Source organism: Pogona vitticeps, chromosome 1 (assembly GCF_051106095.1).
Source record: "Pogona vitticeps strain Pit_001003342236 chromosome 1, PviZW2.1, whole genome shotgun sequence".
Lineage (NCBI taxonomy): Eukaryota > Metazoa > Chordata > Lepidosauria > Squamata > Agamidae > Pogona > Pogona vitticeps.
The window spans coordinates 276,359,188-276,385,368 of record NC_135783.1 but is presented as its reverse complement, the minus strand read 5'-3'; the positions used below and the strand labels follow the sequence as shown (position 1 = coordinate 276,385,368).

At 40.9% G+C, this 26,181-nt stretch overlaps 1 protein-coding gene across 3 annotated transcripts in view; it reads left to right on the top strand.

Annotated features, from left to right (window-relative positions):
• The window catches only part of GAS2 (growth arrest specific 2), a 144,549-nt gene that overhangs the window by 55,944 nt on the left and 62,424 nt on the right, over positions 1–26,181 (top strand). For all 3 annotated transcript variants that reach the window (XM_072985875.2, XM_072985877.2, XM_072985876.2), the window contains one exon: positions 7,056–7,197. In XM_072985875.2, coding sequence (XP_072841976.1) covers positions 7,056–7,197 — 142 coding nt within the window. The remainder of the gene's footprint in view (positions 1–7,055; positions 7,198–26,181) is intronic.

Below are 26,181 nucleotides of genomic sequence, written 5' to 3'. Positions count from 1 at the left end.
GGATGTCCCCTTGTAAGAGCCTCTAAGAGGTTTGCTCCTGGAAGCAAAACCAAGAATTGGTAGCATTGCATGCCACTTCCAATAGCCATCTCCAAAGACTAGCCCCAATACATATTTACTCAAATATCAGTCCCATTCAGGAAAATTCCTATTTTTCCTGCTTTGAAATGCTTTCCTCTAGAATCTTTCAAGCGTGCGTTTGCTACTTTCCTCCTGGGTCCTTCAAAGTCAATGACTTTATAATTCCAGCATTTCTGTGACATTTCTCACTGGTCACGCATAGCTACATTATTCACAAATCTACATTGTAATCAGTTAGATTCCATTACTTGGAGAGGGTTATAATTTCCAGCTTCCTGCTTATTGCCAGAGCAGTCACACATTCATTCATTTATTTTACTCTGTATTATTTCACTATTACAGTTGTTTGAAATAATAACAAATGCTCCCAAATGAGAAAGCAATTATTCTGGCTATGGAGAAGAAAATAGCAATTAAAGCCTTCCTCTGAAGCAATGAGAACTGACAAATTAAAGGGTCAGTTTTAAGTATATTGTGACTGAACAGGAATCAATTAAGCCTCCAAAAGACAGACTAGGAAGAACAGACCTCACACTGGACAGGGTGAAATTACATTTTAAAGATTAAACACACACACACACACATTAAGAAAAATCAAAATTCAGTTGTAATAAATGATAGAAGGACAGTGGAAGCATAAAAATATAGCTATTATTACAGTGACATCCAGCTCATTTATTTGTAAAATATGAATTTAAAAATTACCTCCTTTCCAGAAAAAAGACCTACTAACCTGGAAGCAACTTGAATTTTAGTCAGATTAGTTACCTGGAACATCTCCATAGGGAGACTATAACTTGCAGGGTACCATTAAAGAAAGGAAGGAAGGAAGGAAAGGAAAGGAAAGGAAAAGAAAAAGAAAGATGCCAGGCGACCTAACCTCAAAATAGGAAGACATATGGGTTGTAGTTTCTCAATTGACATAAAATTAGTTGGAAGCAGAAATTATTATGAGAAAAGGTGCCCAGCAAAACATTACAAAGGCAGTTATTGTTGATATAATAGGTGGTATGGGCAGAACTTTAGTTATGTTGGTTGCATTTTTGTCATATTGTATTATATTTTTATATTGGGGAAGTTGCAATTTGAGTGCTGGCCTGTAATGAGTAAGTGTCAGACTAGGGTCAAGAGACCTAGGTTCAAATTTCCACTCATGGAAACTCACTGGCGGGTGGCAGTGGTAAACCACTCCTTGAACATCCCACATAACTTGAAAGCCCTGTTAGGTCACACAAGTTGGAAGTTATTCTGCGGCTCATAATAAGTGCATTGAGCTGTCTGAGTGATTGTATTAAGTAACATTCACATATCTCCCTTCTTCCATAGGGGGTATGTTAGCTCAAATCTGAATCTATATCAAAACTCAGTGAAGTAGACAGCACTTGGAGACAATAACTATTTAAAGGACAATTGCAGAGCTTCAAAGCAGACGTCAGCTGACATAGTATTTTCAACTGTATGTGAGACAAGAACTCTGATTTTGAGAGAGTGGGACCAATTTTTCATAGTCACAGCATTCCCTGCTAGATTTTAAAGAGATAATGGCCAGAAATATTAGAATGGTGTAAATGTTAAGATGGTCAGCCTTAAGAGACTAGGGAATTCGAGGGATTGCAGAGTGTTCTTGGAGAGTTATTAGTTATGATGGGTGATGTTCATGCAGTTCCTATGGAGGTATAAGAGATTGTCCTGGTTTTCCAGGAAAGGCTATCTAGGAATTAATTCCCTGAGTGTAACAACCCAGGAGTCCAGCAGCGATTTAGCTGAAGGCAGAGGAATGAGGGAAAACAAGAAGGGAAACACCAGGCCCAAGCAGAATGACAGAGCCTAAGATCCATTAATTTGAACCTGTGCAGATGGCTCCAAATGCTAGCTCCAGTATGCCTTTTGGAGAAACCATAATCCTAGAACCCATCTGCCAGCAGTTTGGTCAGTAGAAACTCATAAGGAGATGAAATGTTTGGCTCCAAGCCTGAGGCCTTTAAGCCTTAGAAGAGTGGAACCTGGGGTGACATAGTCTGTGCTCAGGAGGAAGAAAAGGTTACAGCTGAGTTTCAGACATTGAACAACAGGTTGTTTATCTGAAACTTGTGTAGGTGCTTCAATCTGCCTTGTGGGCTCCTGTTACAGACCTAAACATGGCACTGGTTTATTGGGAATATGTAGGTGGGAAACAGGCGGAATGATTATGAGAGCACAGACGGGACTAATCCTATTATGAATATGGCTGAACATAAATAAGCACCCACTGTTATGCTCATTTTATGGTAGTTGGATTTCTATGCTAGTATTCCAATCTCAAAGATAATGGGTATGGTCACAGAAAAGGATTGTAATTGTGTGACAGATGGTGGTACAATAAATAAATAAAATAGAAGCTGAATTTCCAACAAGATGGAAATCTTGGGGGAAGTAGTTCTCACACCCAGTGGCCTGATGATTCTAAATGAGGTTGGACTTTCCTTGAATGAGCACATTAGAGATGAGGATGAATATAAAAACGGATTGCTTTTTCCGACGAATATAGCCATTTTGTTAAATATTTGTCGGTCCGTATTTGTGGGTTCTAGAGACCCCCCCTATGAATATGAAGGGACGAATATTTACCCATTTTTATTCATCCCCCATATTTAAAAAACAAACAAAAACAAACACCATTCTGCCTACTGTCCGCCAATCAGCTGGTAGGCAGCAGAAAGGCAGCCACCACCCCACACAGCCACCCAATACCACAGCCTACCCCCACCCCCTTCCTTTCCCTACCTTAGACCCCACTCCTACTGATACCCCCTTACCTTAATAACTACTGCTGAGGTCTCCATCAGGCCTCCACAGCCACAGGTTGTAAAAAGGGAGACTGGCTGCCCTTTGCAAAGATGGTGGCTGCGGCTTCATTTAGGGTAGGGAAGCTGCAGCTGCCATCTTTGGAAAGGGCATCCTAGATTCCCTTAGCCTACCTTGAGGATTAAGCCACTTTAATGTCTAGGAGAGTGTTTTACAGTGGTACCTCGAATTATGAACGTCTCCACTTGTGAACGATTCGAGTTATGAATGGCTCCGTTCGCAAAAAGTTGCTTCCACTTACGAATGAAAAAAAACACGAAAAAAAATCTCTCCTGCCCTTTTTTGACCTAAGTTCATTTTCGGTCAAAAGAAGAAGAAAAATAAAAAAATTCTCCCCCTAGTGGTAGAGGACGGATTAACCGGCTTTGCATTAGTTCCTATGGGAACTAATGCCTCTACCTACGAACAGCACCTCGACATAAGAACAAAAAACAGCCTGAATGGATTAAATGGTTTTCAATGCATTCCTATGGGAAATCTTGCCTTGATTTACAAACTTTTCGACGTATGAACGCCGTTCCAATACAGATTAAGTTCGTAAATCGAGGTACCACTGTACTTAGTTATGACTCTTGCAAGGATTGTCTGATTGCAGTGATTCACACTTTTGCAATTTCCCAAGAGTAACTTCCAGATTCCTGTAACATAAGAGATTATCTGGAAGCTATAAGTAATTGTGAAATAGGGCAACCAGAATTTTAATTGCATAACCAGGTAGAATCATATTATACTGATTCTGCAAGAGCACCATGAGCCAAATATTGAGCCAAATTCAAGGTGCTGGTGTTCATGGTGGTCTAAAAACATACGTGGCTTGGGATCCAAATACCTGCAGGCCTTTCTCCCAATATAAACCTGCCTGTGACTTAAGATCGCCAAGGTGAGTTCTTCCCCAAGTGCATTGGATGCATTAGAGCTCTGCTTATTTACATGCCATCAAGTTGTTTCTGATTTACAATGGCCTTTTCCAGGGTTTTCTACATATAGAATACTCATCAGTGGATTACCATTTCCTTCTTCTGAAGATACTCTAAGACCTTTTCGCGTGCCCAGGACTACACAGGCTGGCTTTTTGCCCAGGAGACACAGTGGGAAGTTGAACTCCCGACCTGGTTGGGTACCCAACACACTGAGCTATCCAGCCAGCTACAGCCTTATTAGGACCTTTATATAGCATGTGCATACCGCATGTGATGAGGCAAACATGCTACCTCTTCTTCCACCACTTTTGTCATGCAAAAATGACAATCTAAAGAAGAGACCCGGCTGCATCTTTGGATGTTCCACACTTGAGCCAGAATGCTGAAACAGCAGTGATCTTTTGGTTCACATTTAGAGCCTCCAAGGTCTCCAGATACTCAGTTTGATGTGAGGAAAGTAATAATAGAGGGATGGGCAAGGCCAACATACTCCTTGTATTTCATTTGCAGTAAACATGGCTTATTAAAGCTGAATAGGATTTATGTATGAACAAAGGGGAGAGAGAGCTTTTTTGCCTATGCCACCCAACTATACAGAATACTCTCGTTATGGAGATTGGCTGGCACTAATACAGCATTTTTTCTGTGCCCATTGAAAACCTTTTTTTGTTTGCAAAGTCAATGGCCAGAATTTGGCAATCATGTTAGTCATAATGGCAAATTGTCATTGGTTAAGCAGGTATTTGTTGCATTTCTAAGTGCATTATCAACACCTTGATTGATAATAAAGTAGCATTTCTCACAAGATGGCTGTCATATTGTGCAAACTTGCTGTTACTTCTGTATGGAGATTGCTCCAAGCAGTGAGCAGCTATATAGTTTTTTGTCAACAGGCTGCCATCTGGTTTGCTGGTGACACAGACAAAACATGTGTTGAGAGAGAGGGATTTGAAACCATGTTGTGATGTGGTGTGCGTATGCCTGAGCCATGTGTGAAAATGCCTCATACTGCGGCCTGAGCTTCCCAGGCTATATATACTGAGCTAAATCTCATTGTTGGAGAAGATCTACTGAATTGATGACGCTTGTTAAGTCGACACTTATGAAGCTCCAGTTGATTCAATAGGTCCACTCTAGCCAGGATTAACAATTAGTTTTACTCCGTTCTTATTTATTTATTACCATTATTCATGAACCATTTTTTTCCAACCTGGATCCTGAAAGTGATGTGCAATAAGATAAATAAAATTTTATTTAAGAAGAAATTAAAAGCACATTTGATAACCAGAAGGCACAATGCAACTTTAACCATGCTGTAGAAGGAGAATGGTTATGGAGCCAGTCTGATATCTATATAAGTCCCCAAAGTAAGCTCTTAGGTGCCTCTAGCAACGTCTAGTCTGTTACCCAAATGACTGCAATGCGACAAATTACCCTTTCAACTAGAATAGTATATCAGTGTAATTAGTTTCCTGTACTCATTGATGTTGAATTTGTTCCATTCCACGTTGTTGTTTGGCTTACCCCACTCCTCAGTGTTTTGTGGTACTTCCAAGAATTATATGAAATTTTTTGTATTCCTTCTGTCCACAAGCAATCTACACCTGGACACAAAGCTGGAAGCTTTTGCAGCCATCACTTGTGCTTTCTAGTACTTGGCTTAAATAAAATCTTGAATTAATAATCAGTTCCAGAACAGCAGCAGATACTCAATAAATCACTTTAATAGCCAAGCTGTAGTATAGCTGTTTATTTTTAGTTCCACTTGCTGAGGGATGAGAAAACATTGAATAACTCACTCCAACTATTTCTAATGCATGCACTTAGCAGATTTTTATACCTAGAACCTAAAAGTTAGTATCAGATGGAAACTGTTGAATTTGACTATTTCTATACCTGTTAATCTCTAGCCATTCTGAATCTCTAGCCTTTCATGAGTAGGTTAAGGATCTTCAGTAAGATGGGAAGAATGTTCATGATAGACACAGCCTGATAGATCTTTAAACTCAGGCCCTGGTCACATGAGAGAAATGTCCTCTAGTTATCAACCAATTATATCATAGTGTTGTTGTTTTTTTCCTGGTCACACGGTTCACAAGATTGAAAAATATTCCCTGCCAGTAATGTAACTGCAGTTTATTTTTCAGTCCCTGAGAGGCTTGTGTTATTCTGTACGTCTGTTGTACTGGTGCATTCCTTACTGGGTTTGCCTGTGTGTACAACCTGCCCCGCTTCTTTTCTGAGGCAAAAGTTGTAAGGTTGCTACCATTACTGTGGTTTGCATAGTCTTGGTTTTTTCCCCCTGTCTTGTCTGGTACACTGATATGTTGCTAAAAGTACATTATAGCCAGGATGTTTTTTTTTAAAAAAAAAGTCCATATTAATGATATATCGAACTGAGGGTGTTCATCATCATTGGCTGCATGTAATGAAAAAGATTTTATAGTCAGCCCTTCCTAACTGCCTGTGTGTTCAAATGTGTAGGTAGAGCCTATTGTTCTTACTGCTAAGAGTGTGCCTTTTTTTGTATTCATAGCCCCCTAAATTGATAACTGGGTGAACCTATGCCTAGGTTTTTAGATAGAGTATACCTGTGCAGCTTGACTTCCGTATTCCAGTGTCCAGTGGATATACAGTGACATATGGTGGTCCAGTGTCCATTGTGTGCAATCAACCAGGATCAACCAGTGCAACAGAGGACAGATCTCAGAAAAACCCTTACTTAGACTTGTATCAATATCAATATTTTTTTTTAAATTGAGGGCATAAATGGACTGTTGAGGATAGAGAGAACATAAACTGGCAACAATGAGTAGCTGGCCATATTAATTCAAATAGGAGGAAATAGACCACCACCGCTAAGTGTGTTTGGGACGTTCATACCAGTATATATATATCACATGACTGCAATCCAATACAACATAGATATGGGAAGTATCAGAAGAACTACAGAACATTTCCCTTGTGTGACCAGGGCCTCATACTACCCTAGGCAATAAGAACAATTGTATGAATCTAACTGGTAGTTCCAAGAGTTCCTAGAGTAGCCCCAGTGAATCAGTAAGATTTTCTCATCATTCAGCAACTGATTCAAAGAGCCTACTATAGTTCAGGCTTGCATTTGGTCACCAATCAAACTGGCAGTTTTGTCTAACCAAGGAATCAACAATGTGTATTTACAACGAGAGGACCTTTTTCTTTCTATTACAGATCATGCCAGTGAGGAAAATTCCCTGCAAAGCCAATGCACCATCTGGATCTTTTTTTGCAAGAGATAATACTGCAAATTTCTTATCCTGGTGCAGAGATGTGGGAGTCGATGATACTTGTCTATTTGAATCTGAAGGTCTGGGTATGTACCAAATTGTACACATCACACTTTTCTGTGTAATATATTGAAGTCTCAGCTATGTTTCTTTTAATTTTTATTGAGCAGCATGAAAAGCTGAAGTGTTTTCCATAACTTTAGTTGCTTTGAAGTAGACTATGATTGTATTGCTTTTCATGCAAGGACGTGATTCATACTTGCTTTGGTCTTACACCAAAATAAAATAAATATAAATATTGCATTATATATGCAAGGCATTACTCTGCATTTTTAATGAAATTGAAAGCAAAAACAAGAAGGCATGATTCTGCCCTTATATAATTTTGACTGGGGTTTTGGCAATCTGATTTAGACTGTAATCTCATATACACTTACCTGTAAATTCTTTTTATTGAAGCCTTTTTTCTTGGAATTATGTTGCATATCAGGAAACAAGTAAATAAAAAACATGGCATAACTCCCAGCTTGTACCACTTCAGAATGCAGGTGATGGACTGTATGAGTGAATGCTTTTTCCTGTCAGTAACCCTTTCTAGGGATAGAATTTTCACAATTCTAGGAGTTGTAGTTCCAGAACTTCCCTAAAATCCTGAAGGCAGACTTCTGGGACTGGGAGGAAAGAAACCAGGTGGCAAAACAGATGTATTTCTAACTCCATGTTATGCTTCTCTCCATATGTATTAGCTGATAAGCAGAAGGGAATGTTCCCTTCATTCACACTGCTTCCAGCCATCACCCTAATGGTTGATGGATGGGACAGTCTCTGCTACCCATTAGACTCTATAGGAGGAGCTACTCACCCTCCTATGGAGCAGTGAGGCAACTCCCAGGAAGCAGTGTGACTGCAAGGGCATTCTATCATTTGTTCTAGCCAAACCATGTGGAGTGCAGCAGATAATGGTGGCAGAAAGACATCTGCTTTGCCTTCTGATTACCCTTTTCCTAGTTCCAGAATTCCTAGGTAAAGGTAAAGGTTCCCCTTGACAATTTTTGTCCAGTCGTGTTCGACTTTAGGGGGCAGTGCTCATCCCCGTTTCCAAGCCATAGAGCCAGCGTTTGTCCGAAGACAATCTTCCATGGTCACATGGCCAGTGCGACTTAGACACGGAACGCTGTTACCTTCCCACCGAGGTGGTCCCTATTTATCTACTTGCATTTGCATGCTTTCGAACCACTAGGTTGGCGGGAGCTGGGACAAGCGACGGGCGCTCACTCTGTCGCGTGGATTCAATCTTATGACCTCTTGGTCTTCTGACCCTGCAGCACAGGCTTCTGCGGTTTAGCCCGCAGCGCCACCACGTCCTAGTCCCTGTCAAGGGCCTTCTACGGTTACTTCTGTGACTGGAAATCCTAGAATTACAAAAACCCATGCCTCTTCCTTTCCCACCAAAAGTAAGACAGAAGGATGCTCCCCTTTGTTAGCACACCTTCCCTCTTGGTATGAGGGCATTGCTATTTGTTTTTCCAAATACTTTGATGCATAGATCAGATCTGCTATAATCACACCAGGGTCCAAGGCATAGTAACACTTAGCCTGCATGCTGGAGAAGCAAGTTCCTCTTTTAAATGTTTCTCTTATCTGATGCCTCAAGATGTCATGTGGGCCCGCTGTTTCTCTCTTTCTTGTCATTTTCCTTGTAATTGTTAACACACTATGCTATAGAGATGGCTACAGTTCACTCGACCGCTCTTTTAATAGAATATCACCTCTAGAGAATCACTTTTTCGAGTATTGGTAACTTGGCTTGCTAGGTCAACATATTCAAAACCTGAGAAGAATGAACAGACCCTTGTGTAACATTTGCAAAATGTCTTTGTGTTAGAGACAGAATAGCAAAATGGATGGCTTGTGCAAATACGGGTCTCTGAGGTAAAGGAATACATTATACATGTAACATGCATAGAAACCATCTGTGGGCTGAACCAGTGAGCTTTGACATCAGTAGGGGGTGAGGAGGAGATTGGTATCCAGGCATTGAAGTCACCATGCACAGTAAAACCAGTCTTTCTCCTTGCCCAGCACCACTTGTGTTGAGATTTGTTATCCTGTCTGGAGACCCACAGAAGCATCACCATTCTTTGAGACCATAGATTCTAGCCAGAACTGAAACCTGGCAATTCTATTAGCAGAATTTGTAATATGTCTTTTTCAATTTTGGGTTTGAATCTCAATTAGATTTCATAGAGCATTTTTAATGGCATATTTTGAAGTTACAAATTAGTTAGCAATACATCACTTTAATTGGATAATCTTATCCAATGAACTGCAGAGCTAAAAGGGATCCTATAGATCATCAAGTCCATCCCCTGTCAAGGAGGCACAGCAGGGAATCAAGTTCTCAACCACTGGCTCAGCAACCAGATACCTAAACCACCAGCAGTTATTTCCTGTGTGTATCACTGTATACTTAAGTTGTTGGTTTTGAAAAAGGATTCTTCTTTGCATAGTTCATCTAAGTTGGAGTATGCCTCTTGGGTCACTATTATCTTTCTGGTTATTATGTCAGTATCAAAAATGTCTTAATTCTTCAGATATGAAACTCTCAACTAGTTGTTCAGTTATTCAGCTCTTCACATATTATGACTTACCTCACTTCTTACTCCAATCAGTATGTAGCTATCTGTCTTCCCACCCATTCATTTAACACATTAAGTAAGAACCTACTGGAATATGTGATGGTAGAGAAATTTGAATGTCAGGATCAATAGTTCAGATTTCTTACCCTCTCCCATACTATCTGGCACTAATGACATCAGAACCACTGATTTGCTCTTAGACCTTCCGTAAGTCTTTAGTCTCCTCTAATTCTCCATATATTTAAGCTAATGGTGGAGAATGGAGTGTTGGTAGTTGCAATAAGACAACTTTGGATTATAATTTGATATTTACCTCTACTCCACCCCCAAAATGTCTGAATGAATGAATGAATGAATGAATGATTAGTAGCTTAGTACTGTATAGTTGTATAATTAGACTTACCAAAAGTCTGTAGTCCCTTAAATGTACACTAAACCATCTAATTTCTAACTAAAATTTTAACTAAATTAAGTAGCAGGGGAGCTCAAACACCATTTGATAATTCAGCACTTACTAGGTTTATAAGAACTACCTTGAACACAAAATTGTGATTGACTCACTGTCTATCTTTTCCAGTGCAGACAATATGTGCTTCACCACACAAATGCACACATAATACAGTGTGTGTGTGTGTGTGTGTGTGTGTGTGTGTGAAATGAAAAACAAAGCCTTAATGAACTAATAATTTAGCAGAAACATCAATAGTTCTACAGCTCTACAGTAGCATAAAATAATGTTTTGCAACCTTTACTAAAACTGCCTAACAAATGGAGTTGATACCTGAAAATTAGTCGAATAAAAGGCATTTGGCAAGGATTAGCTGGATTAGCTTCAAATAAAGGAGTGAAAATGTGTGAAAGAAATATCAATAATTTAAGATATGCATATGACACTGTATTACTGGCAGAAATCAGCAGTAACTTGAAACAACTACTGATGACTGTGAAAGAAGAAAGTGCAAAACCAAGATCACAATTGAACATTAGTGAACATAAGACAAAATCATGATTACCAAATAATTACAGTGGACCCTTGACTTACAGACGGCTTGACTTACAGACTTTTTGAGTTACAGACTTCTCTGGCCGCAAAATTTAGGTTTGACTTGCAGCCTGAGAATTGACTTACAGACCAGGAAAAAACAAAAACAAAATGGAACAAAAACGGCCTGTTACGGGATTAATCGGTTTTCAATGCACTGTAGGTCAATGGAGACTTGACTTACAGACTTTTTGACTTGAGACCCGCCTTCCAATACGGATTAAGTTCTCAAGTCAAGACCCCACTGTATGCAGCTTTAGTTTTGACAGTGAAGAAACCAAAGTAGTTACAAAGATACTTTGGTTCAGTCATCAATCCAAATGGAAACTGCAGGCAAGAAATCAGAAGAGACCTGAGACGTGAAAGGGAAGTTATGAAGCAAATCGAAAAGATCCTTAAGAGAAGGATGTATTACTGGAAACCAAGGCCAAATCATCTATATGACGGTATTCCTGATTGTACAGATGCGAGAGTTGACAGTGAAAAAAGCTGCAGAGTGGGAGATGATATATTTGAAAAGTGGTTTTGAAGGAGAGCTTTATGGATATAATGGAGAACCAGAAATATACATAAGTGGATGTTAGAGCGAATCAAGCCTGAACTCTATCTAGATTAGAGATGATTAAACTGAAGTCATCATATTTACTACACAAGACTCATTTTTAAAAAAATCCAGGAAAAGTTAATAGAGGAAACCGTGGGCCTTTATTTTGTAGGGCTTGAACAGAGCTGCTAATGGCAGGACCTTTTTTTGGAGGCCACTAATTCATTTGTTGTTGTTGTTATTGCCTTCCTCTTTTTCTGCTGTCTTCAACTTTTCCTACCATTATTGTATTGTATTTTCCAGAGAATCTTGCCTTCTCCATGATGTGCCCAGAATACAACAGCCTCAGTATGACAGCCTCTGTTTCATCATTGATTTCTAGAGCACATTCAGTCTTAATTTAATTTATGATTCACTTGTTTCTCTCTCTGGTGGTTTAGCATACCCACATAGCATTTTTCCAGCAGCAGTATTTATAAATATGTGCAACTTTCTACAGCTTTGTGTGATGGAATATATTTTGTACCATTTGATGTTCCTGTGGTTCCTTCTACATATTAAAAAAAAATCAACAATTCTTTTTTCATATCCAGAGAATAAAGGACAAAAGTATTCACATCCTTGAATTTCTGTCTACTCACAGATACACATATGATTTAACAAATGTACTAAATACCTATAAAATGCAGAGGCCTATAGGACTGACATGACTTTCCTTGTCCTACAATTACCTTTTCCCCAGCTGATTCATTCAAAGAAAACAAGACACTGAATGAAAGAGGCAACATGTGTAGTTTGACTACCTGTTTATCTTTGAACCTTTTCAGCAAAGTCATCATCTTGATAATATCATTCCCCTCCCCTTTTCTTACTTACAACAAACTTCTTTTGGTACAAAATTTAGGGCAATCCTTTGCCTCAGGATTGTATTTCATCTGAAGATGAAGAGAATCAATTGTTTGTCTGGAGTTGGAATTCAGATAAAAGTCAAAAGCTGTTGTGATGGAAGACAGAGAAGGCTGCTGGAACACTAAATGAGCCCGCTGTGTTATCATCAAGAGGCTTCTGTTTTCCACTTCTCAAAAGGTTTTTCACTGTGTGCAACTTTTGTCTGCTTTGCCACTGATCTGTCCATCTTTTGTTTCCCAGTGCTTTTCCTTGCATTTTTAAATTTGAGAAGGTCACGCTATCCTCATTCTGTTCTTCACCTTCTTCAAACATTACTGACTTTTATTATTAAGTAAGCTTTAGTGTTATTATTACAGAATGGCCAGAATTCAGTTGTTGTTTACATAAGGTTTACATAACTTGGCATGGCTAATTGTGGCCAATTGACAAGACACTAGTGTGCATCTTGTTTGTGCAATCAGGTTTGTGACCAGGCACATGAGTAAGATGCATCTGATCAATTACCAGCATGTTAAGGAAACCTCATTTGATCACCAACAGGATTCTGGCCAGGATTTATTTTGCTGTCACTATAAGTTGAGAAACATTCTCTGTCAAAAAGATAAACTGGATTATGATACATTCATCTCTCTCTTTCTATGTATCTAGATGCTTGTATATGCATTGAGCATGGCACTGTACTCAATGGACTTCCAGGCCCCTTCCAGCTCAATTATTCTATGATTCTATAAATGTTAGCCACCTGGATACATTACAAGACTATTAGGATTATTAGGCTAACTCAAATATTACAAAATGTGGTTCAATCCTTTGAGTTCTTTGGAGCGTTTCATCAAGGTAGGTGTTAAAGCTCTAACTCTACAAAAACAGCCTTTCAAAATTCTTTGCCCTGTTTGGGGCAGTGAAATGGAGGAAGTATTTCACCAAAGTTCTCAGTGGGAAGAAAATAATCTACAGCATTTCTCAGAAATGGGGATCACCATTAGCAATGGCTGCAGCACAACTTTCTTCTTTTTTCTTCAGAGGACTATCACATTTGGCACTACTACTGTAAGTGACAACAAACTACAGCAGCAGCTTTATTAGCAGCTTGACCACCCTTTTATTTCCTCTACAATATTATGGCTGCACAGTAGTCCAGCTATTTTATTGTGCATCAGAGCAAATCAATATTCTACAAAGCAATTCTAAAAAGGGGGACAGCCCCCCCCCAAAGAAGTATAACTCTGAAACTGGATTTCAGACCAGCACCATTTGTAAAGTCATACCATGCAAAGGAAAATCCCAAAAGCTTACTCTTTTTTTCATCAGTTAACCACTGAATGAAATCTTTAAGAGTTCCTGGAGCATGGGCAAACTGCCAGAGCTGATGTGGTTCCAATCTTCAAAAAGAGGGAAAAGATGGATCCAAGAAACTACAGACCAATCAGCTTGACAGCAATACCTGGGAAAATCCCAGAAAAAATAATTCAGCAGCAATTTTGTTAGTACCTAGAAAATAACAAGGTGATTACTAGAAGCCAACATTGGTTTAAGAACAGGTCAAAGCAAATCTTATTGCTTTCTTTGATAAAGTGACTAAATTAGTGGACCAAGGAAACACAGTGGTTATAGTGGATATAGATACTTAGACTTCAGTAAGGCATTTGATAAGGTAGGCAACAACCTACTTCTGCATAAAATAGTAAAGGTAAAGGTTCCCCTTGACATTTTTAGTCCAGTTCTGTCCAACTCTAGGGGACGGTGCTCATCCTGTTTTTCAAGCCATAGAGCCAGTGCTTGTCCGAAGACAGTTTCCCTTGTCACGTGGCCAGCGTGACCAGGGAACGCCGTTTTACCTTCCCACTGAGATGGTACCTATTTATCTACTCGCATTTACATGCTTTCGAACTGCTAGGTTGGCGAGGAGCTGGGACAAAGTGACGGGAGCTCACTCTGTCATGTGGATTTGATCTTATGACTGCTGGTCTTCTGACCCTGCAGCTCAGGCTTCAGCGCAAGTACTAGATGGATTTGCAGCTGGCTGACCAACCACACTCAAGGTGTAGTCCTCAATGGAACCACACATTCCATTGAGGACTACACATGTGTAGTAGAGGGAAGTTTGCAGTGGAGTCCCTCAAGGTTCTGTTCTGGGCCCAGTGCTCTTCAAAATCTTTATAAATTACCTGAATAAGGGGATTGAAGGAGCACTCATCAGATTTGCTGATGACACCAAGCTGAGGAAAACTGCTAATACTTTGGAAGATAGACTCAATATGCAGAAAGATCTAGACAGACTTGAACATTGGGCCCTATCCAATAAGATGCAGTTCAGTGGCGGTAAAAGTAAGGTCCTGCACTTAGGTAAAGGATAAGTGGTATCTGGTTCAACAGTACTCCTGTGAGAGGGATTTAAGTGTCCTGGTGGACCACCACTTAAGGATGAGTAAACAGTGTGCTGCAGCTGCCAAGAAAGCCAACACAGTCCTAGGCTGCATCAACAGGGGGATAGCATCAAGATCCCAGGAAGTGATAGTACCACTCTGTAACATTCTGGTGAGGCTGCACTTGCTGTTTCCAGTTCTGGTCACCACAATACAAAGAAGATGCTGAGGCTCTGGAAGGGGTGCAGAGAAGAGCAACAAAGATGATAAGGGGACTGGAGGCTAAATCCTATGAACAACTAAAGAACTAGGTATGTTTAGCTTAATGAAGAGAAGACTGAAGGGAGACATGATAGCAGTCTCCCAATATCTGAAGGGTTGCCACCGGGAAGAGGGCATTGGTTTATTCTCCATTGTGCCAGAGGGTAGGACAAGAACCAATGGGTGAAAACCTGTCAGAGGGAGATCCAACGTGGATTTAAGGAGGAATTTCCTGGTGGTGAGAACCATTAAGCAGTGGAACAGTTTGCCTCCTGATGTTGTGGGTGCCCCATCATTGGAGGTTTTCAAGAAAAGATTGGATAGCCATCTGTCCAGGATGATATGAGGTCCGGGATGGTATGAGGTCTCCTGCCTTGGGCAGGGGATTGGACTAGAAGACCTCCAAGGTCCCTTCCATCCCTACGATGATTCTATGATTCTCATCCAACACAATGCAATTGTCAGAGCTGTTTTTTCAACAAGTGTGAATGGTAGTGAGCACAAGAGGGCATCCTGTAGACCATCTTGGCTGCTGCCATTGGTATTGTCAACATTCAGGCTGCCATTTGCTATGTAAAGCTTGGCATCCTTTTTCCTGCTGGCAACCCAGGCATGATATTGTGAAGAAATATTGGGCAATTTCATGGCATTTTGAATTATGGGTACAGAAGCACAAGATCCCACATTCATAAACTGGAGATACTAATTCTTTACATTTGGCACATTTGTTTTCATTTACTGTAGGCCACTCCATCTAATGGTGGATGCTTCAGTCCATAAAACATTATACGAAATAAATTGTGTTATTCTTTAAAATGCTACAAAGCTCTTTGTTATTTTTGTTGCAACAGATTGATGTGGCAACCTGATTCCCAATATCTACCCTGTTTCCCCGAAAATAAGACCTAACCTGAAAATAAGCCCTAGTATGATTTTTCAGGATGCTTGTAATATAAGCCCTACCCCAAAAAGCAACCAGAAGATGACATGACTATAAAATAATACATCCCCTGAAAAAAAGCCCTATGTGTTTTTCGGAGCAAAAATTAATATAAGACCCTGTCTTATTTAAGGAAAAAAACCCTCCAAAAACAAACACTAAAGCCACCTCCGTTGCTGAGGCTTAAGAAGAAGAAGAAAAGTCCATAAACAAAAAGTAAATTCACCTCCGTTGCTGAGGTTTGAGAAGAAGAAAAAAGCCCTCCAAAAATAAACAGCAAAGCCACCAACAACACAGCACAGAAACATACCCACTCCAGCCAAAACCCATCCAGAACAATTTTTTAAAAGGAGAAAACAGCAGCTTACCTCCCTGCAGACACTCACACACACGCTCACTCCGAAGCAGGAGGCAGCCCCAAGCCTCCAACCACGATGACACTCTCTAACTGCCGAAAGTGAAAGAGCTACAGTAGAAAGCAGCCTTGTCACTACTTACAGTTAGAAATCTGAATTGCCCGCCTTTTCCCCCCTGCCTGTTTTTGTTCATAAGTGGAAGCTCCGTTCGCAAGCCGAAGCACAATTTTGCGACCGGAGCTGTTCGTAAGTCAAAATGTTCATAAGCAGGGACGTTCGTAAGTCAAGGCTCCACGGTAGTTAAATGTAAGTCTTTAGGAAGTTTTCTCTTTACTTTATATTATATGTAAACTAAAATGGTCAGCAACGTCAAACTTAGTCCCCAGTGACAGGAGAGTGAGGGAGCTAGTGAGAATTCTTAGAAACAAAGCTTTTTCAATGTAGGGTTTAATCCTGGTATACAAATACTGCAAAATATAGTATAACCTCAGAGCTTATTTTTAATAGTGCTGTATACCAAGGGCAAGGAATCTCAGAGCATAATTTTTCTGCACCTACTGTAGGTCCCTCCACAGGTTGCACCAGCCCCTCCATATAAAAAAAACAGCAGAAGAACCCCCTTTAAAAAGAAACAAACAAATTGTATATTAAACAAAGGTTTTCAGGGGCATGGCTTATTTTAGACAAGATATGTGTTCCCCCAGGAGGCAGGATTCCTCAGTTTTTTTTTGTTTTTTGTTTTTTTTTTGGTGGCAACTGTGGCCTGCAAAAATGGCCTTAGGAGGCTGCATAAGGTCCTGTGAGTTGCAGGATCCCTGCCCTGTACGATTAAACAGGGTTGCCTGCAAATCAAAATAGCACAGCACCCAATGTGCAGGTTAGAATGCCCCCAAATATAACAACAACAATTTTAGAGCACCAGAGCTGGAAGGGACCCAAATAATCATGAATTCAACCCCCTGTCTAGGAGGCACAGTGGGGAATCGGATTCCCTACCACTTTTCACTGAGCTATCCAGCAGTTTTACCTGTGCTTTATTTGCAGGGGCTTAAAAAAAGAAGTTGCAGATTTCAACAATTCCAAGCTGAGGAGGTCCTGTCCATTTCACTGCTTTAGAATTCTGCCCCTTGATTCTTCGATTGTTTGTGACAACCACACCAGAAGTGATACTCTTAGTGGGTGTTTTGTTTTGTACATCAGAAAATGTTGAATGGGGAAGCTTGAATTCCCTCAGTTTTGTTATAGGATACTAAGAGGGAAGACACCCAAGACTAACTTATACACCCACCCATATTTGTGGTACTGAAGACACAGCCTACTACCTGAGGTTGAGGCAAGGGGCTACCAAAAAAGAAAAGCCCTTCTCAAGGTAGTATCATGGTGTCACAGTCAGCTTGAGTTTCAGTGCAAAAATCTGTCTCCAAAAAATGAAGGCAGTGTTACATACAGCACTGATGTTACCTGTCTGTCATGGGTTTGGAGGGAAAGTTCCATCCTATGGGGAGTGGAAGGCGGGACATCAGGAGGAGGGGCTGTACTGTATATATATGTGAAGCGTGTGAGGAAAAAAGGAGAAGAGCTGAGAGAAGAAGCTTGTGTGGGAGTCTGTGTGTCAGACAGGGTACTACTGTGTGTCAGTCAGTACCAACCTGATAGGTTCAGGTGTCTGTATGGTTAGCCAGAACTGATAGGTTCAGGGTCTGTGCTTCAAGTTAAGTGTTCTGTGTGAACCAAACTGTGGGCATGTATGAATGAGACTAAGCCACGTTACTATATCTTATTCACCTGATCATTTTATTTTCCCTGTGTGTTGTATTTAAATAAACCTTATTCTTTTATTTGTTGAAAATCCATCCCTGGTCTGTGTGACTTCTTATAGGGAATGGTTGGTGGCAGCTTAGTTAAACTGTGGCAGATCCCAGTAGGTCTGGGTTTGTCACATTGATTGGTGTCCAGCGTGTGGGATACGACTGGTCCAGTTGTCCAGTGGTCCAGCAAAGCCTTGGCAAGTGTGCCCAGAGCAAGGGGGGTCTAGTCAGGGACAATCTGAGAGCGCGTAGGTAATCTTCTAGGTGTGCCTCACGGGGAGGTGCACTAGTAGAAGAACGTGTAACCTCAGATTGGGGGCTAGATTAGGGAGCTCTGAGGCAGCCTGTTTTGGCGGGAAAAAGCTGAGGCAAAATTGTAAAGTAGAAGTGATTTAGCCTGCCTGCTGAGAGGCCCAGCAGAGGGGGGTAGACTCTGGCTCGCAACTGTTGCAAGTTAGTGCTGAAGGACAGCAGCAATCTATAGAGAAAGCTGGTTCTGAGGCAAAAGAAAAAAAAAGTGGTCGCTTTATTTTGAGGCTTGACTTTTGAAAGCAGCCTGTTCTGGGGGGGGGGGATTATGCCCTTGACTCGAAGCCAAATGGCAGAAATGGGTGAAGTGAAAGACCCCCAGGTTGACCAAGGTTCTGAGGATGAATTTGGCTCAGTGCAGGGTGACAGCACGGGAGAACAGAACCCAGAACTCAGGAAAATGCTCATAGTCCAACAGCATGAACTGAGGATGAGGCAATTTGAAATGGAGGAAAGGGAAAGAGAGGAAAGATTAGAAAGAGAAAAAATGCAGGAAAGGGAGAGGCAAAGACAATTTGATCTGGAAAAAGAAAGAATGGCGTTTGAGTTAAGAAAATTGGAACTGATGAATCAGAACAATAATAACAATAGGGATTCTGAGGGAGGCCAATTGTCTAAGGCTGACCTGAAGAAATTCCCTGTATACCACAAGGGAGATTGTCCTGAGGTGTTCTTTTCCTTAGTGGAAAGAGCGTTTGTGGACTTCTCAGTAAGGGAAACTGAGAAGATGACCATCATGCGATCTTTAATCAGTGGCAGCCTTGCTGAAGTTTATTCAGAGATGCCAGAGGAACTGATGAGAGATTTTGCAGAGTTTAAAAAACTGGTGTTTGCAAGACATGGGATAAATGCGGAACAGCTGAGGCAAAGATTCAGGTCAATCACCAAGAAACCAGAGCAGACTTTTACCCAAGTGGGGGCCCAATTGGTGAGGCTGCTAGAGAAATGGCTATCTCAGGAGGGGACAGAGACCTTTCAGCAGCTCAAAGACTTGATAGCGCTGGAACAGTTCTATTCAGTCCTGCATGGGGAACTGAAATTCCAGGTGAGGGAAAGGAAACCAAAATCTGTGGCAGAAGCAGCCGAGATCGCAGATTTTATTTCCCAAATAAGAAAGCCCTTGGGTGAGGGGAAAGCGATGGGGAAACCTAAAGAAACCTACAGCAAGTACTCTCAGGGACCAGGGAAAAGCCAGCAAGGGGGAGGGGCCCATGGTGAAGGGAAGCCCTCAGACATGAAACCAAGACCTCAGATTTTGGAGGGAAAACCAAAACAAGATGAGAAAGACTCAAAATATAGCAGAAAATGTTATTTCTGTCAGGGAAAGGGCCATCTAATCTCAGAGTGTGAGAAATTAAAGCAGCTAAAAGGAATTGTGCCTCAGGATTCGAGTGGAACCAAGCCAAAAGCTGTGTTCTGTGTCCAGAAAGAGCAAGGCTCATTGTCACTGAGGGAGCCTGTTGCCATGGCTACTCAATCTGGAACAGCTACATCTGCTGATCAGGCTGAGGAAAATGGTCCTCTTGTGGAGGTCAAGCGATGATTGCTCGTGAGAACAGATTCTCAGTTGTTTGAGACAGCAGGGGTGGACGTAGGAATACTTGACCATCAGTATCGGGGGCTGCGGGACACTTGTTCCCAGGTGACCCTGTGCCATCCAGATATTATTCCTAGGGAATATATAATCCCAAATGAGAGCATGAAGGTGGCAGGGATTGAGGGGCAGGTGATCTCACTGCCAGTAGCTGAGGTACCTGTGAACTTTCAAGGCTGGAGGGGAGTTTGGCGGCTAGCAATTTCATCGACTCTGCCAGCAGCCGTGCTCGTGGGAAATGACCTGGCTGAACATGTGAAACGGGTGCTAGTGATTACACGCTCACAAGCCACCACGGGGACAGTTCAGGGGGGTAATGATGAGCCAGAGACGGAAGCAGAGGGGAGTTCAGAAGCTGTGGTGGAAACCTTAACCACAGACAGCAGATTTGGACAAGAGCAAAAGGCAGACGCCACTCTCCAAAAGTGTTTTGAACAGGTGACTGACGCCCAGCTAACACCTGAAACCCCAGTGAGATTTCTAGAGAAAAAGGGGATTTTGTATAGAGAGACCCTGAGGGATATCTCAAAAGGGGGAGATGGGATCAGAAGTCAGCTAGTGGTACCTGAAAAGTATCGCCCCATGATCTTACAAAGGGGACACTCTGACATGTTTGCTGCGCACTTAGGGGTGAACAAAACACAGCAGAGAATCACACAGAATTTTTACTGGCCTGACATAGGGAGGCAGATCAGGGAGTTCTGTAAACAATGTGATGTGTGTCAAAGGCAGGGGAATAGCCGCGACAGGACCAAAGCAAAGTTGTGCCCTTTGCCTGTGATTGACACTCCGTTCAAATGCATAGGGGTGGATATTGTGGGACCTTTGCCCAAGGCCACAAAGAGGGGGAACAGGTTCATTCTCACCATTGTGGACCATGCCACGAGGTACCCTGAAGCCATACCCTTGACTAACATTGAAACTAACACAGTGGCAGATGCCTTGGTGGGGTATATGTCCAGGATGGGATTTGCCTCAGAAATAATCACAGATTTGGGCGCATCGTTCACATCGAAGCTCATGAAACGGTTATGGCAAATCTGTGGAATTAAGCACAAGGAAACCACTGCCTATCACCCTGAAAGTAATGGGTTAACTGAGAAGTTCAATGGGACTCTAATGCGCATGATTAGGGCTTACTTGGCAGAGAATCCAAACAATTGGGACCAGAAGCTGCAATCCCTTTTGTTTGCTTATTGATCAGTGCCACAAGCCAGTACCGGGTTCAGTCCGTTTGAACTTTTATTTGGGAGAAGGGTGAAAGGGCCCCTTGATTTGATCAAACAAAATTGGGAGCAGATCACCCAGGATGACCCACAAGACGTTGTGACATACATAGACTCTTTAAGGAAAGACCTAAAGAGAAACCTAGAGCTAGCAGCAGAGACCCTGCAAGCTCAAAAGGTCAGAAAGAAAGCTTGGGATGACCAGGAAGCCGGGGAGAGGCACTTTAATCCAGGGGAGGAAGTGCTTTGGCCTAGGCCCTGCAAAGAGAACAAACTGCAGCTGGGTAGCCCAGAAATAAAATACTTGGGTCACATAGTAGGGGGAGGAGTGATAAAACCCCTAGAGGCCAAAATAGAAGCCGTTCGTGATTGGCCTAGACCCAACACCAAGAAAAAAGTCAAATCATTTCTTGGGTTGGTGGGCTACTACAGAAAGTTCATCCCGAGGTTTAGCGAGATTGCGGCTCCGCTGACCGATCTGACGAGGAAGAAGGCTGATGACCGCATCCCGTGGACCAGCGACTGTGAGGAGGCGTTCCAGAGGTTGAAGCAGGCGCTAATCAACTATCCAGTGCTGCGTGCTCCAGACTTCGACCGGGAGTTCATCATCTACACCGATGCGTCTAACAGCGGGGTAGGAGCAGTTCTTTGCCAGGAGGATGAGAATGGTGACCAGCATCCAGTGTCCTACCTGAGTAGGAAACTCCAGAAAGGTGAGAGACATTTGGCAACCGTGGAGAAGGAGTGTCTGGCAATAGTCTACACGATCCAGAAGGCCAAGCCTTACATCTGGGGAAGACATTTTGTTCTGTGCACTGACCATTCACCACTGCAATGGTTAAAGACAATGAAAACCCACAATAGCAAACTTATGAGGTGGGCTTTAAATCTGCAAGACTATGACTTTGAAGTGAAGGTGGTCAGAGGGTCAGTGAACTGTGTTGCTGACGCCTTGTCAAGAAGACCTGAAGATTGAAGACGGCGAAAGAAACATGGACTATGTATATATTTTGGTGACCAAAGGTTAAATGTACCTGGTTTTTTTGAATTTGGTTTGTATGAATAAAGGTAACTTGATGTATTGTAAATGGTAAATGTTTAACTTAGAATGTAAGTATAAGTAAGTATGATATTGTATGTATAAATGTTTTTGTATGTTTTATCCAGGTTGTTTTTTTGGTGAAAAGCACCTTAGCTTTGCCCCTACAAAACAACTTATAAAGAGGGGAGGTGTTACATACAGCACTGATGTTACCTGTCTGTCATGGGTTTGGAGGGAAAGTTCCATCCTATGGGGAGTGGAAGGCGGGACATCAGGAGGAGGGGCTGTACTGTATATATATGTGAAGCGTGTGAGGAAAAAAGGAGAAGAGCTGAGAGAAGAAGCTTGTGTGGGAGTCTGTGTGTCAGACAGGGTACTACTGTGTGTCAGTCAGTACCAACCTGATAGGTTCAGGTGTCTGTATGGTTAGCCAGAACTGATAGGTTCAGGGTCTGTGCTTCAAGTTAAGTGTTCTGTGTGAACCAAACTGTGGGCATGTATGAATGAGACTAAGCCACGTTACTATATCTTATTCACCTGATCATTTTATTTTCCCTGTGTGTTGTATTTAAATAAACCTTATTCTTTTATTTGTTGAAAATCCATCCCTGGTCTGTGTGACTTCTTATAGGGAATGGTTGGTGGCAGCTTAGTTAACGTGTGGCATATCCCAGTAGGTCTGGGTTTGTCACAGGCAGGATGAGACCTGTAGTCAATTCATGGTTGTTATTATTTTTGCATTTCCTATAAAACAAAAATGTCATTTCAGTCAGAGCAAGTAGGTGATAAATGCTAACTAGAATTTATTTCCTAAATTACATTATTCGTTGGCTAAGCAATATCATCCAGTTTTTCCATACACTCCTACCAAACACTTATTTAAAGGAGGTCATGTTCCATTTGGGGATCTAATTCTTTTTAAATGTGTATAAATAATAACAAGTGTCTTTGGGAAGCTATCAGCATTAGATGATGCAGTTCCAAACGACACCAGAACTAAAAGTGGGTGAAGGATAAAAAATATGGAAGATTCTATTCACTAGTGTTGTGAAGTGTGTCTACATATGGCATGCTTGAAATGATGATTGGGATGTATTTTGAAAGACCTCTGTATCTTTGTGACTTCGTACTTCAAAAAAGCCATTAGTTGCTAAGGCAACACAGCTTTTTCCCTTACAGTAAGCCAAAAAGGTGTGACAAATCTTAAATGTTAGGGACCTGAGCAAATGTTGATTTGCTTCTTTACTCTTAAGGCCATGTATTTGTCTAGTCTACCTGTTTGTTATTCTTGTTTTGGCTGTATTCTTTCTTTTATAATCATTTGAACAACATCTCGAACAGTGGCAAGCAGAAGGTGGATCAGGATGTATCTGTAGATGTCTGGGAGAGCTGCATTATATCAGCATTTATTTTTTGTTCCCAAAAGAAATAGGAAAAAAAGAGATTAAACACTGAAATAACAACAGCCATACCTTTTGCGTTCAACACGTGTCAGGCATTTCCAGACTCATGGCTCATCATGTTAGTTCTAGCAGATTTTCCACAGTAAGAAAAATAAATGTTGGGAAACCAAGAGAAGATTAACAGTGGAAGACATAATCTGAAATCCCCATGAAATTAAGTGAATGAAGCAGGAGGGTGGCATAATAAAAGCCCTGTTTGGAAGTGCACTTACTGTCAGTCTATCATACCCAAAGAAAAATAATTTTCCAGAAGAAGAGAAGAAAAGCCAGAGGTGGGGTATGGGGGGACACAGCTCCACTTAAGAAGGTACACCCATTTCTGCTATTCTGACTATGGGTCAAGATTGTTCCTTTGGCTTTATGTTCCTGGCAAAGGATGTTTTAGTTCATTCCTCCATTCAGTACAAGAGATTGTTATCAGGTCACATTGATTTGTGTAATGAATGAATCACAGATAAAGCAGGAGCTCTTTTTATCTAAGTGGTGCATTTCCAAAGTACTTACATTTCCTTCTTGAATGTGTATACAAAGTCAAGGCAAAAGTAAGTTCAAGAGGCATCTGCAGAAAAGTAATAATAATGCAAACAACCTTTCGTTAACTGGGTCAGTATTCAGCTGGTACAACAGATGAGTTGTTCACAGATCTGTATTGAAACAAACCGAATAGTGTTTATTTTCATTTTGTCGGGGTGATGATCTCTTTGGTGCCTGCCTGATATCAGAATAGGATATGAACCCTACAAGTTTTAATTTATTTCTTTTATCTTGCACTTTGGAAACTTTGCTGGATTTCAATAAATGGTTTGTCATGCTACAATGGCTCCTGCATTTTCAGAAACACAAGTGAGGATTGTGTATGGCCTCAGAGAACTCTTTATGTCCTATCATATATTCTTGCTTTGAAGAAGGGGAATATACCCACAAAAGCTTGCATAGTGTATGATTTATTATTTTTTATTAGTGGCCTATAAAGGTATCACCTATTCTGGCATTTGTCTTTTGTAATGGCCACCCAGCTCTCTTCTTTTAGTTCTTATATTCTTGCTGCGGAAAACATGAGTAAAACATACCGTTGTGCTTCTGAGATGAGGGATCTGTTTTCTGAGATCTGGGATAAATTACTGGTTTGTTACCAATATGAATGACATAAGATATAAAATGGGTATATTCCACTTCACAAATGGGTAGCAAACAGGAAGGCTGCTCTTGCTATGGAAGTTATGTGTTGTTATTTGCTTAGCACAAACTACCTAGACTGAATAAGACTAATCTAATATCTTCATGGTGACTGCAACTTGTTGTTTTTACATTTATGATTGCAGTGAAAGCTGGAAAGGGAGAAATTAGGTCCACTATTTTTTTTCATTTTTTCTGATTTTCAAACGACAAGGATGACATAACATCACAGCAATGTGTACAACTGTGTGGACTCACAGTAGTAGTTGCTTTACTATATCAAACTCTGTTGCCAGAGTTAGCTACCAACTCAAATGGCCTACACTGAGAATGTGAGGTTTCTTGTTACTTTTGAGAGCAGGGATTTGGAAGTAACAAGTTATAAGTCAAACTTATTGATTACATGTAATTGCCTACTTCGGGGATATAATAGTGATTACATATAATTTGTTACTTCTGTAGTAACATGGTACATTTGAAAAAGTAACAATGAGTTTATTTGAGTTAACAGTAAGTTTTCCAGTTACTTTCAGAAATGATGTTGAAGGGGCAATGGTAGAAGCATTTTCACAGGAACCCTTCAAGTTCATTCTTACTAGTCTTAAAGGTTCCCAAAAACACAATGGAAAGTAATTCATAACATAAGATGGTAACAAGAAAGTGACACAAGGCAAAAATCCTGTTGCACTAGAGTAGATCCGTTGAATGAATCATCATATGACTCCTAAGCTCAGGATGTTTGTGACATGTAATTCTTGTTACCAGGCCTTACGTTTATGATGCTTTTATTTTAAATACATAAATAGAACACTTGGAAAAATGCCTGAATAGCGGGCTCTGATCAGACATTTTGGCTGTGATGATCCGTGATTGGGTCACCTTAGCAATTCTGAAGTTCTCTGTGGGGCTTGGCTTGAGTGTCTGTTAGGCTAAATATTCTTTTTTATTTTGCAAAATGAATGCTGATCCAGGCAGTTTTTTTTTAAAAAAAAATCATGCAGACATCAGCTGTTTCTGCACCTGCTTTATATAGCATCCCTAATTATGAGTTAGAGATTTGTGGGCTTATATGATTGTAAATAATGCAAAATGCTAAGAGAAGCTGGCATTCTGTGCTGGATGCATTACATAGTTTTCCTACACAATTTACCCACAAAATTTGTTAATCTCAATGGAAGGGTTTCAGCAGAGAATCAGTTGGGTCTTTGGTTTGCTTAGTTTGGCTTGATTACTCTGTATATTCTAAACTTGTCATTTTCAATGAATGTGATTACCTTTGTTATTGAATGGTTATAGGATCTGGAGCCAGTGAACATTCTTCATCTGTCTCTACAAAGAATCTACTCGCCAAGAAAAGGGTTTGCCTTCAATTACGCCAGCATGCAAATGTTTGTG